The following is an 18508-nucleotide window of genomic DNA, read 5'->3' as shown; positions in this document are numbered from 1 at the left end:
TGGGCTTCTTGGCACAAGAGGCGAGAGCCTGTCCCACCCTGCTTGTTGATGTAGTACATCGCAACTTGATTGTCTGTGCACAGCAGGAGGACTTGAGGGAAGAGAAGAAGTTGGAAGGCTTTGAGGGCATAAAACATCGCTCTGAGTTCCAGGAAATTGATGTGATGCTTCATTTCCTGGGCTGTCCAAAGTCCTTGAGTTTGGAATTCGTTTAAATGAGCTCCCCAAGCATAAGGGGAGGCATCGGTGTTGATGACCAGTTGATGAGGAGGTAGATGGAACAGAAGACCTCTGGAGAGATTCGAGGATATCAACCACCATTGAAGAGACTGACGAAGAGATGATGTCACAGATATGTGTCGTGAGCAAGGATCCGTTGCTTGGGACCACTGGGTAGCTAGGGTCCACTGAGGAGTGCGCAGGTGAAGACGTGCAAAGGGTGTGACATGAACTGTGGAGGCCATGTGACCCAAGAGTATCATCATTTGCTTGGCAGAGATGGAACTTTGTGGAAGTACCTGCCGACATAGAGATTGAAGGGTTTGAAGACGGTTGCACGGCAGGAACGCTCTCATGAGGACTGTGTCCAGCACCGCTCCAATGAATTGAAGTCTCTGAGTAGGTATGAGATGAGATTTGAGGAGATTGATCTCGAACCCCAGAAGTTGCAGAAACAGGATGGTTTGGTTGGTGGCCAAGAGCACTGTCGGAGATGAATCGGTCTTGATTAACCAATCGTCCAAGTAAGGAAAGACCTGAAGGTGGTGAGAGCGCAGAAAGGCAGCCACCACAATCAGACATTTGGTGAACACTCTCGGAGAGGAGGCAAGACCGAAGGGCAGCACCTTGTATTGGTAATGACAATGATTGATCATGAAGCGGAGGTACTGTCTGGAGGCCAGATTGACGGGTACATGAGTGTATGCCTCTTTGAGATCGAGAGAGCATAGCCAGTCGCCTTGATGGAGAAGAGGATAAAGAGTTGCCAGAGAAAGCATCTTGAATTTCTCCTTGACCAAGCATTTGTTGAGATCGCGAAGATCTAGGATGGGTCTGAGATCCCCTGTTTTTTGGGGAACCAGAAAATAACGGGAGTAGAATCCCTGCCCCTTTTGATCTAGAGGAACTTCCTCTATGGCGTTCAGACGGAGGAGGGATTGAACCTCCTGGAGAAGGAGAGACGACTGAGAGGTGTTCAAAGCAGACTCTCTTGGCAGACTTTGTGCAGGAAGTGTCTGAAAGTTGAGAGAGTAGCCGTGGCGGATGATGTTGAGGACCCACTGATCCGATATGATGTTTTCCCAACGGCTGATGTAACAAGAAAGACGTCCTCCTATGGGTCGAGGGAGCTGGGTAGAAGGTGGAATATTGGCTATGCTTTGGAAAACCACGTCAAAAGGGTTGGGTAGACTTTTGTGGTGGAGGAGGCTTCACCTGTTGCTGCTGGGCTGGCCTAGGAGGTTGTCGCTGCTGTGGGCGCTGACGTCTAGGCTGTTGAGTAGCCAGTGGCAAGGGACGAGCAGCATAGCGGTGCTGGTAGGCGGATTGTTGGCGAAAAGGCTGAGCAGGTGGAGTCTTTTTCTTAGTCTTCAGGAGAGTATCCCACCGAGTCTCATGGGCAGACAGTTTTTGTGTGGTGGAATCCATGGACTCTCCAAAGAGCTCATCACCTAAACAGGGAGCATTTGCTAGGCGGTCCTGATGATTTACATCGAGCTCTGAGACTCTGAGCCATGCCAACCGACGCATGGCAACAGACATAGCCTTGGCTCTAGACGTCAATTCAAAAGTGTCATAAATTGACCGAACTAGGAATTTTCGTAACTGGAGAAGAGAGGAAGAACAGGCATGAAAAGCAGATTTTTTGCGGTCAGGGAGGTACTTTTCAAAAGCAGCCATGTTTTGTATGAGGTGCTTTAAATAAAAGGAAAAATGAAAAGCATAATTCCCTGACCTGTTGGCTAACATGGCATTTTGATATAAACGTTTTCAAATTTGTCCATGGCCTTTCCTTCTCTGCCAGGAGGGACGGAGGCATACACACTAGCTCCCGCTGATTTCTTAAGAGTGGATTCTACCAAAAGAGACTCATGCGGGAGCTGAGGTTTGTCAAAACCAGGAATGGGGATAACTTTGTACAAGGAGTCCAATTTACGAGGAGCTCCTGGTACAGTCAGGGGAGTCTCCAGATTCTTATAAAAAGTCTCTCGCAAGATGTCATGGAGAGGAAGTTTGAGAAATTCCCTTGGAGGCTGGTCAAAGTCCAGAGCATCAAGGAATGCCTTGGATTTCTTAGACTCAGCCTCCAAGGGAATAGAAAGAGATTCACACATCTCTTTTAAGAAAGAGGTAAAGGATGTGGAATCCTGTTTAGAAGAGGGATCTGCAACAAGGTGATCCTCTTCATCAGAAGAACACTCACCCTCAGACAAAAATGGCTCTTCGGAGTCACCCCACAAATCAGGATCCCTAATATGAGAGCTACGGTCTCTAGACTCCGGAGTGGAGGGTTCTAGGTGTCGGGATTTGCTGGCCGACTTACCCGACCTCATAGACACGGTACCGGGGGATGTTACATGCTGTGTCGGCCCCGAAGGCCTCGATGGTGGCAACAGGCCCCGCCGGGGCGAAACCGAAAAAATGAAAAAGAAAACAAAATTAGTTGTTTTTTTTTTTAAGAAATAAAAGAAAGTAAAAGAGGGAATAATATTTCCGAACAAGTTTACGCAAGCGGGAAGGCGATAAGGAACAAAAGTTTTCAACAGCTGTTGAAACGTGCGTCTTCTTAGCTCCGCGGAAACTAAGAAACTGGGGACCGCACGCCTCTGTCGGGCAGGAAGGCACTCGCGCATGCACGGTGCGGCCTGCTAGAACTTTCCAAGTTCTTAGAGTGCAATCACTCTAAAATTGTCCGTACCGGGGCTCCGTCGGTGCCGTCACCCATCAGTCAAGAATATGCTGCCTTCTTGTCCTGGGATAATTGTTAGAATGTCAAGTGATTTGTACGAATTATCTGATTGAATATTATACACTTGTTGCAAGAGTTAAAACTGAATAAAGAATTTAAAAAAAAATCCAAAATCCAGTACCAGACATATTAATTAATACAAAATATCATTCATGGTCAACAAAGCAATTTTATCACACCATAAGCAGTAAACTTTTGTCTCCTCTCTCCTTTCCATCCACCATTTGTCCTCTTTCTGTGCCTTTTCCCTTCCATCCAGTGTTTGCCTCCTCTCTCTGCCCTTCCCTTCCATCTGTCTGTCCTTTTCTCTGCTTTCCATGCAGCATCTGCCCTTTCTATCTTTACCCCTTCCATCCAATGTCTACCCTTGGTATGACCCTTCCTTCCTTCTTTCACTCCCTACCCCATCCCATGGTCTGGTATCTCCGTCTCCTTCCCTTCCATGTTTCTCTCCCCTCCCCCTGTGGTTTGGCATCTCTCTCCTTGGCTTCCTTTCCCTCCCTTCCTACCCCATGGTCTTCCATCTCTCTCTCTTTCCCCTTTAGCTGCTTCCTCCTTTATCCCTCCCCCCAATCAGGTGTGACATTTCTCCCCCCTCCTCCTGTGAGAAGGGTGGTACGTTCTCTCTCTTCCTCCAGTCTGTCGAATGCAATCTTTGGGCCACTGGCATCGTCAGTCAGCTGAACACACTGCCTTTGGCATCTCCAGCAGCTTTCCCTTTGCTTCAACATCCTGTCCTTGCAGAGGCAAAACACTGCCGAGGGAAAGATTTTGGGCTGACAAAGGCAGCATGTTCAGCTAACTGGCGCTGCTGGCAGCCCAAAAATTGCAGGTTGCAGCATAGGGAAGGGACTGGAGCACCCACCCTCACCCCACCATGAGCTGCACCCAGGGCGGACTGCCCTCCACTTGGTACCACCACTGAATAAGTCCCTTGTTCTTTCTCAGGAGCTTGTAAACACTGATGCCCATGTCTGACCTCAAAAATCAGAGATCTTATCTATTAATCTGGAAATGCTGCATTTTTCAAAACAATGGATTATTCACTTAGAATTTGTTTGGGAGATTACTACTTCTAATTGTATTTACATTTTTGTCTATCTGCTAAATTAATAACAATGAAATCTATCATATTTCTGCAATGAGAGTGGCTAAAAGCTTTGCAAATTCTCACCATTCCTTTAATAACTTGAATTTCTTCAGTCAAAGTAAGAGGTTTCACATTATGGAAAAGGAACATAGTTAGGAGCTCTGGGCCCAGCCACTGCTGAGTGCTACTTCCAATAACAGGAGGCTCTGCTAAGGAAATTATTCTGAATGAAGAGTGGATTGGAAAAATAGACCTGTCAGAAAAAAAAAAATTAACACTAGTGCCAAACTATAAATTTCATAAGCACATGTCGCAGTTCTATAAAGAGGAATGGTCATCCGAATCGTGTTTTTAACCAAAATGCATCTACAGTCACTGTTCAGAGTCAAGTTATAGTACTAAAAAGACAAGATAAGTTTATAGTTGAGATGCCAAAAGATAACAACATAACATATTTTTAGATCGCATAACCATAAGTTCAATGCGGTTAACAAAAGATTATGCTATGAGAAAATACAGGAATAATGTAATATACAGTAATCTAATTGATCAAGAATTTGGAATAAAGAAAAGTCTTCAAAAGTTTTCTATAATGTTCATAAGATGTGGATCTGATCAATAATGGATGGAAATCTTTAGCATGGCGCTGTCTACTAATATAATTACATTACATTACATTAATGACTTCTATTCCGCCTGTACCTTGCAGTTCTAAGCGGATTACAACAAAAAGATAACTGGACATTTCCAGGAAGAGGAATACAATTAAAGACGTTGGGCCTGATACATCAAAACGATAGCTGGACGTTTTCAGGAAGAGGAATACAGTTAAAGGCGTTAGGTCTAAATCACATTTTGAAGGGAGGATCCTAAGAGGGGGAGAGAGGGGAGAAGAGTGGGGTTAGGAAATTAGGATGAATTTCTTGAATAGTATGGTTTTGATTTTTTTTCGAAAAGCTTTGAGGTCAGTTGAAGCTGTCAGTAGGTTGGTGATGGAGGGATCCAATTTAGCTGCATGTGTTGCTAGTAGGTTGTCGTACATCTTTTTGCACTTAGTTCCTTTATAAGGGGGGTAGGAGAAAGGGGACTGGGTTCTCCTTTGTCTGGAAGAGAGGTTCCTATTTAGGCGGTTGTTTAAGTGGGAGGGTGCCGTTCCGTTTAATGTTTTGAATAATATGCAATATAGCTTGAATTGGATGCGGGCTTGTATTGGAAGCCAGTGTGAATCTAGGAAGGCGTTGGTGATGTGGTCAAATTTTCGAAGGGAATAGATCAGTCTGAGGGCAGTGTTCTGGACGGTCTGTAGTTGTTTTATTAAGTAGGTGGGACAAGGAAGGTAGAGGATATTGCAATAGTCCAGTAGACTTAGGACTAGGGATTGAACTATGAGTCTGTATTGTTCTTTGCCGAAGAATTTTCTAATTTTGCGAATGTTGCGCATGGTAAAGAATGCTTTTTGTGTGATTTTGTTGATTTGCACCTGAAGAGTGCAACATCTATCTACTGTTACTCCAAGGAGTTTGAGAGTGGGCTGTATAGGATATTTGGTGGTTTTTATTTCTAGTTCTGTTATCGAAGGGGTTTTGTCTTTTTCAAGCAGTAGAAATTTAGTTTTGTCTGGATTGAGCTTCAGTTTGTGTTTTGTCATCCATTTTTCCACTGTTTCTAGGGTTTTTACCAGGTTATTACATTACATTACATTAGTGATTTCTATTCCGCTTATACCTTGCGGTTCAAAGCGGATTACATAAGAAGAAGCTGGACATTTCCAGGAGGGTACGTGACATTTAGGGTAAGACATAGTTACAGAATGAGTATAGACTTGGTAACATTGGATGAGAGCAGTTATATTACATTACATATCAAATCTTTTTCCAGGCGTTGGTAGGTAATAAATCGGTAGGAAGAATTAGGTTTTTTTTTTTGTTTTTTTTTGTTTTTTGGTCGGTTGAGGATATGGTGTCAGGGAGTGGGTAACCTGGTCGGTGTATGTGGAAGAGGAGATTAGGTGTTTTGAATATGCTTTTTGAAAAGTAGCGTTTTGAGTTCTTTGCGGAATGCTTTGAAGTCAGATGTTGAGGTTAACAATCTGGTTATGGAGGGTTCGAGTTTTGCTGCATGCGTTGCTATGAGGTTATCGTAAAGCTTTGTACGATGAGTGCCGTTGAGTGGTGGGTATGAGAATGGTGTCAGTGTTCTTCTTATTCTGGGTGGAAGGTTTCGGTGTAGGCGATCGATTAGATAGGCAGGTGCTGTACCGTTGAGTACTTTGAAGATTAGACAGTATAGTTTGAATTGGATTCTGGCTCTGATCGGTAGCCAATGTGAGACTAGGTAGGCGTTAGTTATGTGGTCATATTTTCCGAGGGAATAGATTAGTCTGAGAGCCGTGTTCTGAATGGTCTGTAGTTTTTTGATCATTTTTGTAGGACATGGTAGATATAGGATATTGCAGTAGTCCACAAGTCCTAGTACCAGGGATTGAACAATGATCCTGTAGTGTTCTTTGTCGAAGAATTTCCTTATTTTTCGTAAGTTGCGCATTGTGAAGAATGCTTTTTGGGTAGTTTTGTTGATTTGAGTCTGCATAGTGCAGCATCTATCTATCAGCACTCCCAGGATTTTGAGGGAGGTCTGGATTGGGTATTTGGTAGTTTTGATTTCCAGGTCTGTTATGGATGGGATTTTGTCCATTTCAAGCATTAAGAATTTGGTTTTGTCCGAGTTTAGTTTTAATTTGTGGTTTGTCATCCATTTTTCTACTTCGTCCAGTATTGTTTCCAAGTGTCCAGTAGCGGAGTTGTCTTGGGTTTCGTAACTGAAGGATGTTACATTTAGGTTGTCTAGAGTGGTACCAAGTGAAGAGATGTAGAGGTTGAATAGAATGGGTGAAAGTGGAGAGCCCTGAGGGACTCCACATGGATTAGACCATGTGTTGGATTTCTTATCGTTTATCTTAACTCTGTAAGTTCTTGTTTTAAGGTATCCTTGGAACCAGTTGTATACCACCCCTGAGATCCCTATTGCATCAAGTATCTGGAGTAGTATGGTATGATCAACTAGATCAAAGGCTGCGGAAAGATCTAGTTGGATAATTAGGATCCTGTGACCTTTACTGAGGTGTTGTCGGGCTATGTCCAGTAGTGTTGCTAGTAGAGTTTCCGTGCTGTGGTAAGATCTAAATCCTGATTGGGATGTGTGAAGTATATTGTGGTCTGCTAGGTAGTTAGAGAGGTATTGAGCCACGAGTCCTTCAATCAGCTTGACATAGAGTGGGATTGAAGCGATCGGTCTGTAGTTGGTAGGTGTGTCTACAGGACCTTTTTGGTCTTTCAGTATGGGTGTGATTATGATCTCTCCTAGATCTTGTGGGAATTGGCCTTCTAAGAGAGTGCTTTGTATCCACTGCATGAGGCTGGTTTTGAATTTAGGGGAGGCATTTGTGAGTAGATACGATGGGCAGTTGTTCAAGTCGCATGAGGTGTGGATGTATTTTTTATATAGTCGGTTCAGTTCAGGCCATTGTAGAGTTGGGAAGGTGGTCCATGTTCTGTCTGCTGTTATGGCTTCTTCTGTTTTGTGGGGGTATTTATTAACTCGTTGAGTATGGTAGTTGAGTTGTTGAAGGTAGTTCTGATTTTGATGATCTTGAGTTTGAAATGATCAGCTAGTTGGGAAGCTGTTGGGGTTTTGTTGCCTTGAGTGGCAAGGTATGGGTTTGTGTCTGTAAGTTTTTTTACTAAGTTGAAGAGTGTTTTTGTGTCGGGGTTGTTTGTGCCAATTAGTTTAGTGTAGTATGTTTTGCGCTTTTCCTTAAGTTTGTTGTTATATAGTTTGATTTGGGTTCTCCAAGCGGATTTGGTTTCTGTTGTAGTGGGGTCTTGTGAGTCAAAGGGGAGGAGTATGGTTATATTGTCTGCATAGCTGAATGAGGTTACTTCGAGTTTGTCTAATAGGGTACCAAGGGAGGAAATGAAGACATTGAAGAGCATGGGTGAGAGTGGTGAACCTTGAGGTACTCCGCAGGGATTGGTCCAGGTTTCCGATATTAGATCTTTTGTTTTTACTCTGTATGTTCTTGTTTTGAGGAATCCTTGGAACCAGTTGTATACTCCGCCTGAGATCCCTATTGCTTCTAGTATCTGAAGAAGTATACTGTGGTCAACCAGGTCAAATGCGGCTGAGAGGTCTAGTTGAATTATCAGCATCCTTCTTCCTTTGCTAAGGTGTTGTCGGGCTGTATCTAGAAGGGAGACTAGCAGTGTCTCAGTGCTGTGGTTGGATCTGAACCCTGATTGAGTTGGGTGGAGTAGGTTGTGGTCTTCAAGGTAGTTGGTGAGGTATTGGGCAACCAGACCTTCTATTAGTTTAACATATAATGGAATAGAGGCTATGGGTCGGTAGTTGGAAGGGGTGTCTATTGGTCCTTTGTGATCTTTCAGTATTGGAGTGACTATGATTTCTCCTAGGTCTTGTGGGAATTGGCCTTCCGTGAGCGTTGTTTGGATCCATTGCAGTAGGCAAGCTCTAAATTTGGGGGAGGCATTTGTTAGTAAATATGAGGGGCAATTATTCAGGTCGCATGACGCTCGACTATATTTATTGTAGAGTTGGTTGAAGTCCCATCATTGCACCTTTGTAAAGTTGGACCAGTGTCTGTCGGCTGCAGTGGCTTCATCAGTTGTGGGGTTTATTATGATCTCATCTAGGAGGGTCGGTGAATTGGAGAAGGAGGCTCTGATGGTAGCGATCTTGTTCTTGAAGTGGTCTGCTAGTTGGGTGGCCGTTGGAGGGTGGATTCCTTGAGTGGCTAGGAATGGCTGCGTGTCTGTGAGGTTCTTCACAAGTTGGAAGAGTTTCTTTGTGTCTATGGATTCTGTGCCGATTAGTTTGGAGTAGTAAGCTCTTCGTTTTTCTTTAAGTTTGGCTTTGTATTGTTTTATTAGGTTTCTCCAAGCTACTTTGGTTAGTTCTTGGTTCTTTTTTTGCCATACTCTTTCGAGTTGTCTGCAGTGTCTTTTTAGTTGAAGAAGTTCTGTGTCGAACCATTTGTCTGAGGATCTGCAGAGTTTGTGTTTTGTCTTTTCTGGGGCTAGTCCATTCATATTTGCATGCATCCAAGTATTCTAAGTTCGTTTGAAGATACCATACGGGTCTCTGCACACAAGAACAAGGGTAGCTACTGGACCTATCAGACCAATAAAATGCTCTTTAAGTCTGACTATACCCACCACCCCAGGTTTCCTGCAGCACCTCAGGGGTAGATTCTGAAGCTAGAGTTAAGAAAATTCTGCTGCAAAGTTTCTGAAAGTCTACAGCAAGTCCATGCATATATTTGCATCATTTAGAATAGTAAGAGATTTTTTTATTTTTTTTATTACACATTATAAAAAGTAAAGTACTTTTTCAAATTTGCTTATTTGCCCATAAAATTTATTTTGTTCTTTTGAGTGTTTGTGGATAAGAGATTTCCGATATTGGTTAGGGAAGAAAAAAAGATCTCAGATATTGGGAGAAGAGGATAGAGAGAGAAGGAGACAGGGAGGAATGAAAATTGGGAGAGCAGATTGACAACAAAGAGAGAAGAGAAGGTGGGAAGGCTGGGAAAGAAAAAAGGAAAGAAAACAGGAATGGTTCCATGATTACAGTGACCAAGAAAGATAGTAAGATTCTGGGATCTGAGAAATGGAGAGAGGGGAGGAGATTCAGACTCAGGGAAGTGAAAATGAGGACAAAGATAAGGAGATGTGGTTTCTGGAGGAAGCCGACAGTCAAGAGAAGGTTTGAGGATTGAATAAGAGGACATAGCCACAGGTCTGCAAGCTTCCTGCAATAGCTAAAATTTACTCATATAAGTAGAAGATAAACTAAATTATTTTCAACTGTTTTTCAAACGTCATAAAATAACAAGTAAGATGGAATTACTGACAGCCCTAGGTTTGTATATTCTGGACCTCCAGTACTTGACCCTTACCTCTTTTGTAATACTTCATCAGAAAATTGCAGTTCATCTTTTAAATATTGATATCTGTCTTCTCTTATTAACCTAGTGCCATCATAAAGAGTAAGTTCTCTATCATGGATTAGTCTGTTCAAAAGAAAATACAAATCCGTAGCTGAATTTATTTAGAGCTATCTCAAGCATTTGCTAAAAGACAGTAAGCAAACAAATGGCCATAGCAGAAGCATAATGAAAATGCTGCAAAGGATCAAGCATAAGTAAATTATAAAAATTATTGGTACTGCTCATAAATACACCAGTTGAATGAAAAAATTCAAGCAGGCTAATGTAAAGAACTTACCTGTCTATGGCTAAACCATGTTAGTCAAAATATCTAACACAACATTTTGTAGCTCATAACTATGCCTTTTTGTGAAAAAAAATAAACAAACATTGATCACTCATGTTTCTTGTACCATGATTTTATTTAGAGACTAATCGAATTTCAGTTTCAATTCAGCACTGAAATTGGACTGAAATCTGGGATTGGATTTCAGCCAAAAATGCTTGAACATTTTTGGCTGAAACCTAAAACTCACTCTACACCCCCCCTCCCCCAACAATCAATCCCTCCCCTATCCTACCTGTAAGCCCTCCCCAGATCTATCTTAGAAAGACCTGGTAGTTTAGTGATGTCTTTGGGCAGAAACAAACCCACTCGTTCCTGCCACATGCCATTATTCCTAGTTCCTCAACCACAAATGTTTTCGTTTTAAGTTTTTTATTCATTTTTTCATATAACAAATAGTGTACCATAGAAATTCATACAATTTCATTAAGTACACACTTGATATTCTTTCATGTATTACTGTAAATACAACGTATCATTATATACTCTGTTACTATAATATTTAAACATTATCTAATACTTAATAAGTATATCAATTATTACTCAATTATAAACTCTTCCCCTCCCCATACTTTGGCAATTGCATACAATAAAACAAAATATAATGATAAATTATTTATATTATGTGATGAATAAAATAAACCCACCCACCACTCCCCTTATCAAATATCTTATTATGGGAATATTGTATCATTCATTGCAAAAGTTTGTTAATGGTCCCCAAATCTTCTTAAACTTATCTATATAACCGTTTTGTGTTGCAAATATACGCTCCATTTTATATATATGGCATACTGAATTCCACCAAAAGTTATAATTTAACCTGTCATAATTTTTCCAATTATATGTTATTTGTTGAACTGCTACTCCAGTTAATATAAATAAAAGTTTGTTGTTATTTGAAGAAATTTGACTCTGTGCTCTCATTGCTGTGCCAAAGAAAATCGTATCATATGTCAAGGCTACCGGATTCTCCAACATCCTATTTATTTGAGGGCAAATTGATTTCCAAAATAATAATATAAATGGACAATAAAATAAAAGATGATCTAATGTCCCCGCCTCAAGATGACAGTGCCAGCATTTATTAGACTTAGAGCTATCAAGTTTTCATAATGACACTGCAACTGTGATCCTTCTATCAGATGCCCTTATCAGGTCATACAAGACCTCTGAAATGTATGCCAAACTTGACTCCAGCAGTGTCTTTAGCAGTTTGCACACTAGAGGAGCAGCTAGCAGTCATCAGATTTTTGTGGTCGGAGGGTGTGAAACCTCATGAAATTCATAGAGTGCTTGTGAGACAGCCACAGGAAGTCTTGGTTGCCATTTTTGGAAAGGTGGAGGGTGTGGGAGGAGGGGGTTCATTTATAGTTTTGTTTTCTGTTGCTATCACAGAGACATGGTTCAGTGAATCCCATGGATGGGATGCAAATATACTGGGACAAAATGAGCAGACAGATGAAGAATTGTTTTCAGAGATTAGGAAAGCTGGAGAAATGGGCAACACTATAATAATGAGTGATTTCAATTACTATATAATTCAACAGAGCATAATTCAATTATCAAAGAAAAAGCAAAAATTATGCTTGACACAGTAATGATCACTCCACTAACCACTATGTAGTACAATATAGGGAGAGAGAGAAACGCAGTATTTTGCACTAAGCTAAACACAGCATATAAATGTGGAGAAAAGCCTCAGTTAATGCTTCATGTGCTCAAAAAAACTCCACCGCAGTGTTTACTGCAGTTCTATCACAATGCCCATATAGTTTCATTCATAGGATCAGTCAGCATCAAAATCAAAAAGCAAACGCTACAGTGTACTAACACCAAACATTGCCATGGCTTGTTTGTCAGTCCTTCAGAAGGTTTCACAAACAGTAGAAATTCCAGGTTTCTCCATGATTAATATGACAGCTGGAATGCTGCATGGAGATGCATATAACAAACGGAATTACCCTTTGCAACATTACTACTAAATCAGTAAAGTGAAAATATGCATGTTGATCATAGAATATTAGCAGTTACATGCGTCACTGATGACAATAATTGGCAGTTACATGCATAAGTGCAAGGCGCAAGGGGCACACATTGACATGGAGCATGTGCATGTCACCATGTGACTCATGCGGCCTATAAAATAGTTGTACACATTGCGTGGTACACTTATACCTGCCAACTTACACCAGCTATTGACCTGCCATTGTTAGTAGGCCTTTATGCTAGTACGCTATAACATCTTAGGCATACCTTGCAGCCATTATAGTATTGGCACTAGGTGCCAACACTGTGGCTCCTAAAGAATTACCTCCATAGATTCCAGCTGCTATCAACTCATACTCAAGATTTACACAGGACAATCTGTCTCAGATTCCAATGAGATCGATGCCTCAAATACTAACCTTTGCAAAATAGATAAAGTTCCAGGGTTGACACGATGGATACCATCAAGAACAACAAGTTTCCCTTCCAGAGCAGCAGTGACTAGAGCAGATGGTCTCCAAGCAGTATCTCCATTAGGAAGAGTATGCCTCTGCTGCAACAGATCTCGGGCTGTCATATCCTATAAGCACATTTAAACCAATAAAAATGGATTTATTTCTGACTCCATGTAATAGGTTGCAGTAGCTTGATGATGGCCTAGTGCTGACTTTTCTCATGCTTATTTCACACCAGGACTGTCCAGTGTAACATAAGATAAAGTCAGCAATTCAGCAAAGTGCTTATATTTCTTTTTAGGGCTGTACATCAATTAAAATTTTTTTTAGCATGCAAATTAATCATGATTAAAAAGCTCCCCTTGTACAGTGCAATACAGAGATAGCAGATGTAAATTCTCAAAATTGACATATTTCAAATAAACTAAAATCAACATCATTTATCTTACCTTTGTTGTCTTGTGATTTTCTTTCTAATCTTCTCATTTCCTGACTCTGGTTCTGTTTCTCTGTGCTTTCAGCACAGTTCTGTCTGGCACTAGCAGAATGCCAGGGGGATGGGGGGCAACAGCACCAGCAGCTCACTGGGGGGATGGGGGAGACCAGTAGTTCCAAGGTGCAGGGTAGTCAGGGAAAGGAGGACTGTTAAGCAGAGCTGTTAGACTTGCTAAGGCCCAGGGCAGGAGACTCCAAATTCCTATCCTCTAGGCCCTTCCCCAATTTCCCTACCCATCAAAGCCCTTCCATCCATTATTGCTCTCTCCCTCCCCACCACCTCTGGATCCACCATTTTATCCTTTCTCTTCCCAAATATCCTCCTCCCATCCAGCACCTCTCCCTTCTTCCTCCCCTCCCACTACCCCAAAATCCACCATCTCTCTCTTTTTCTTTCCAAATGCCCTCCCATCCAGCATCTCTCCTCTCCTCCAACCCCCCCCCCCCCCGGATCCACTATTTCTGCCTTCCACTTCCAAAATACGTTCCCTTATCCCTATCTCCTCCTTCCAGAAACATTAGGAGGGTCAAGCAGGGCAGCTCAAGGGGAATCTGTTCTTCTCCAAAGTCCCTCACACACACGTGCTCACCATTTATAATTCAAGAGGATTGCCAACGCAGCAGCTATTGTTCCTATGTTGTGCATGCACACAACACAACACAACATAAGAACATAAGAATTGCCACTGCATATGCCCTTAAAAGGGAAACTTTCTCAGAGTGGCTTTAGAGGCTGAATCTCCTGCCCACTGTCTGATCCAGAGTATCTGCTGGATGGAGATAGCATAGGCTGGCATCTTGCTCATAACTCTGATGATATCATATAGAGCATCCACTATATAATTCAAATTTCAAGTTTATTGGAGACTTGATATACTGCCTATTAAGCAGTCTAAGCAGTTTATAATCAAAATCATCAAATTTAACAAAGTAATTAATAAAAAAAAAAAGAAAAGAAAAAAAATCAGCAAGGGGGTGGAGAAGCGCAGACCTCCATAGTCATGACAGAAAAGAAGGGAGAGGGGAAAAAGGGGAGTCGTTAATTGGCTACTTTCATCCTCAATCCCAAAATATGGGAAAAGCCAAAAACACAACTTGCTCAAAACAAAAACAGTAAACCTCTGTGTTTAAAGAGAAGAAAAAGGATCTCAGAAACCTGCTCAGTATGTAATGGAACTGAAATAGTCTGAGACTTATTAGTTCCAGATTTCTATCATCGATCCAGAAAAAACAACAACAACAACTCACAGCTTCTTTTACAAAGCCATGCTAGTGGCTGCCGCACAGCAACAGCCCCAAAGCCTTTTAAATCTCTATGGGCTTTGGGGCTGTTAGCGCAGCGCAGCCGCTAGTGCGGCATTGTAAAAGAGGCCATCAATGTTTCACGTTGCAAACTCAAAATGTAAAAGAGGCCGTCAATGTTTCACATTGCAAACTCAAAATATTTAATCAAACTTAATCAAAATAAAGTGCAAAATTACTTCACACATTTGTGCAACTGTGACTGTATCATTAAAAAATAATAAATTCCATTTGAAACATCTGGCATATAGCAGAGCAAACGCTGTATAAGACTCTGGTGAGACCTCATTTAGAATATTGTGTACAATTCTGGAAACCACACTTTCAAAAAGACATAAATAGGTTGGAGTTGGTCCAGAGGAAGACTACTAAAAATGATCGGAGGTCTTTGGACCTTTGTCATAAAGCATATGGGGACAGACTTAAAGACCTCAATATGTATACTTTGGAGGAAAGGCAGAAGAAGGAAGATATAATAGAGACATTTAAATACCTATGTGGCATAATTATGAGCCAAGTCTCTTTCATTTGAAAGGAAGTTCTGGAAATGAGAGGGCATAGGATGAAGTTAAGAGGTGATACATTCAGGAATAATCTAATGAAATACATTTTTACAGAAAGGGTGGTAGATGCATGGAATAGTCTCCTGGTAGAGGTGGTGGAGACAAAGACTGTGTCTGAATTCAAAAAAGCATTAGGCATGTGGGATCTTTTAGGGAGAGGAGGAGATAGTGGATGCTGCGGATGAGCAGACTGGATGGGCCATTTGGCCTTTATTTGCCATCATGTTTCTGTTTCTCCGTTTCTTCCCTTGTGCACTGACAAATGTGTTGTGTACCTTGGCAAACTCAATGAAAAAGAGACAAATAGACAGATTACTCCCTAACCTAATCCTTGCTCCTTTTTCTATTTCTACAGGTCAAGATTTCAATTGTAATTTTTGCCAAAGAATGCATCCTCCAAGAATCTATCTACATACTTCTTGTCAGTGAGTGATGTACTTACCTGATACAACATGATGGGTTCAATGTCATATCCAAGAATATCAGCAAACTCCTTTACAATTACAGTTTTACCACAGCCCTAAAAAGAAAAAATATATTTGGATGAAACTTAGTTCTAGCATCTAAGATACATAAAAAATCTGTAAGTGTAGCCAATTCTTACTTTTCCTCCAGTCAAACACATATCCTTAACCATATGTGACTGCATCATCTCTGCTAAAAGACGTTCATGGCTGGAGGTCTTGATGAAATTTGGTGATTCTGAATGCAGTTTTAGTGATCTGGTTCCAGATGGTACCTGTGGGAGATCAAAGACAAAAATTAAGAACTTATAAAATAGAGATAACAGAAATACAGAGCTATAAATTTCTTCTGAAAACTAACTACAGAAGTGGATTAACTAAATGAATATCTACATACAGATTCTCCTTTCCTTAGTTTGACATGTAATAGAATACTTCCTCAAAGAGAAATTACTCACCTGTAGTAAGTGTTCTCCGAGGACAGCGAGGGAATGTAGCCACACTTGTTAGTGAAGTCCTTAGGCTGATCCTGTGTCAGTGCTCTCTCCTAACAATAGTAAGCTTTTGGTTTACTAAGCATGTGCAGGGACTCCCGCCTTCAGTATGGCTCCTCTCCTTGTTACTCTTTTTTTTTTTTTTTTTTAACTTTTTATTTATAGAATTTTCATTCTTTCAATACATGAATCACATATTATAAAATGTATAATAAAATATATATGTATGTACAAATTCATATCATAGATATTCATCCCTTTCCCCTATTAATTGTTTTTCCATTTTTCTTTCATATTAATATCTATATTTCCCACCCTAACCCTATATTACTATTATCAATGTGTTAAGATATCTGATCTCTAGAATAATTAGTCAATGGATCCCATATTTTCTTAAAATTTTTAATATTTCCTTGTTGTAAAGCCAAAATTTTCTCCATTTTGTAAATGTGACATACCGAGTTCCACCAGAATGTATAATTTAGTTTGGTAAAATCTTTCCAATTTTGTGTGATTTGCTGCATGGCAACTCCTGTCAATATTAAAAGTAATTTATTATTATTTGCTGATATTGGACTCTGTGTTCTCATTGCAGTACCGAATAATATGGTATCATATGAGAGTCCTACGTGATTTTCTAGTAATATATTTATTTGGGGCCAAATTAAATTCCAAAAAGCTTTTATACAGGGACAAAAAAAAATTAAATGATCCAATGTCCCTACTTCTATTTTACAATGCCAACATCTATTAGATCTAGTATTATCTATCTTTTGCAAGCGCGTCGGGGTCCATAACACTCTATGTAATAAAAATAACCATGTTTGACTCATAGATGCTGACTTTGTTAATCTTAATCTCCAGGACCAGAATTTTGGCCATTGAGATGCAGAAATTGTCTGTCCAATCTCAATGCTCCAAATATCCCTAAGTCCAGTTTTCTTTTTTTTATTTAGAAATCCATTTATTAATTTATACCATTTTGCGGCTTGGTGACCCAAGAAATCCGTCTGGAAACATAAAACTTGCAAACTATATTGAGTATTGAGAATTTTCCATTCAGGGAACCCTACCTGAATGGCTTGCTTCAATTGCATCCATTTAAAAAATTGTATTTTATTTAGTCTAAATTTATTTTGCAATTGTGAAAAACTAAGCAAGGAACCTTCTGATATGACGTCATTTAATGTTCTTATTCCTGCAGTTATCCATTGTTTCCAGACGATTTTAAATCCGCCAATTCTGATCCTGGAGTTTACCCATATTGATTGATTTAGGGATTTAGCAATTGGTTCTGGTGTCAGATTATTTATGTATCTTAATGTTTTCCAAGTATCTAATAAGATTCTGTGTTCTTTGTATCTTATAGGCATTGATATAGAAATTAAGTGTTCTGGATTTAAAGGGAACAGGAGCCGCCATTCTAAATACAGCCAATCTGGTACATTTTCTAAGAGATCTGGGAGGATCCAATACATACCCTGTCTTAAAATATAGGCTTGATGATACCTATAAAAATTTGGAAAATTTACCCCCCCTTCCATAATTGGTCTTTGTAATGATACTAAAGCGATTCTTGGTCTTTTCCCACACCAAACAAATTTTGTAAGAATATTGTTAAGTTTTTTATAAAATGACCCCTGAAAAAATATTGGAATCATACTCATTTGGTAACAAACCACAGGCAATATCATCATTTTAATTGTTTGAATTCTTCCCCACCAAGAAAGATGTAATGGATTCCATTGCTCACACATTTCTGTTATTTTTTTCAATAAAAGTTTTTCATTCTCTTTGACTGTGTCTTCAATTGTATTTTTGATCATAATTCCTAAGTATTTTATTCCATCCTCTTTCCAAATAAATGAATATGGATCAAATAATCCTTTGGTACAATGAACATTAATTGGGAGGATTTCAGATTTATTCCAATTAATTTTATATCCAGAAAATGTACCGTATTTTTCTATTAAATTAAGCATACATGGAATAGTAATTTCCGGTTCTCTTAAATATAATAATATATCATCTGCATATGCAGATAATTTAAATTCAAAACTGGTAAATGAGATTCCCTTTATTTCCCTAGTTTTTTTTATTGCAATTAATAAAGGTTCTAGGACAACATCAAAAAGTAATGGAGACAAAGGGCATCCTTGTCTAACTCCCCTATGCAAGTTGAATTTAGTTGATAAATTATTGTTAATATATAATCTTGCTCCAGGAGAGCTATACAATGTCTGAATCATTTTAATAAAACCGGATCCTATACCAAACCAATGTAAAGCTTGATATATAAAATTCCATTCCACTCTATCAAAAGCTTTTTCTGCATCTA

General features: G+C 40.0%; 1 protein-coding gene across 1 annotated transcript in view; it reads right to left on the bottom strand.

The window, feature by feature from the left end:
* The window catches only part of VWA8 (von Willebrand factor A domain containing 8), a 428432-nt gene that overhangs the window by 318504 nt on the left and 91420 nt on the right, over positions 1 to 18508 (bottom strand). Inside the window, exons 11-15 of the mRNA XM_033948297.1 lie at positions 15817 to 15951; positions 15655 to 15732; positions 12817 to 12977; positions 10033 to 10146; positions 4143 to 4311 (exon numbers count right to left, since the gene is read on the bottom strand). Of these exons, the coding sequence (XP_033804188.1) occupies positions 4143 to 4311; positions 10033 to 10146; positions 12817 to 12977; positions 15655 to 15732; positions 15817 to 15951 (657 nt within the window). The remainder of the gene's footprint in view (positions 1 to 4142; positions 4312 to 10032; positions 10147 to 12816; positions 12978 to 15654; positions 15733 to 15816; positions 15952 to 18508) is intronic.

This window comes from Geotrypetes seraphini, chromosome 6, assembly GCF_902459505.1.
Source record: "Geotrypetes seraphini chromosome 6, aGeoSer1.1, whole genome shotgun sequence".
NCBI classification, from domain to species: Eukaryota; Metazoa; Chordata; class Amphibia; order Gymnophiona; family Dermophiidae; genus Geotrypetes; species Geotrypetes seraphini.
The sequence above is the reverse complement of the archived record's forward strand: the minus strand, read 5'-3'. Positions and strand labels throughout refer to the sequence as shown.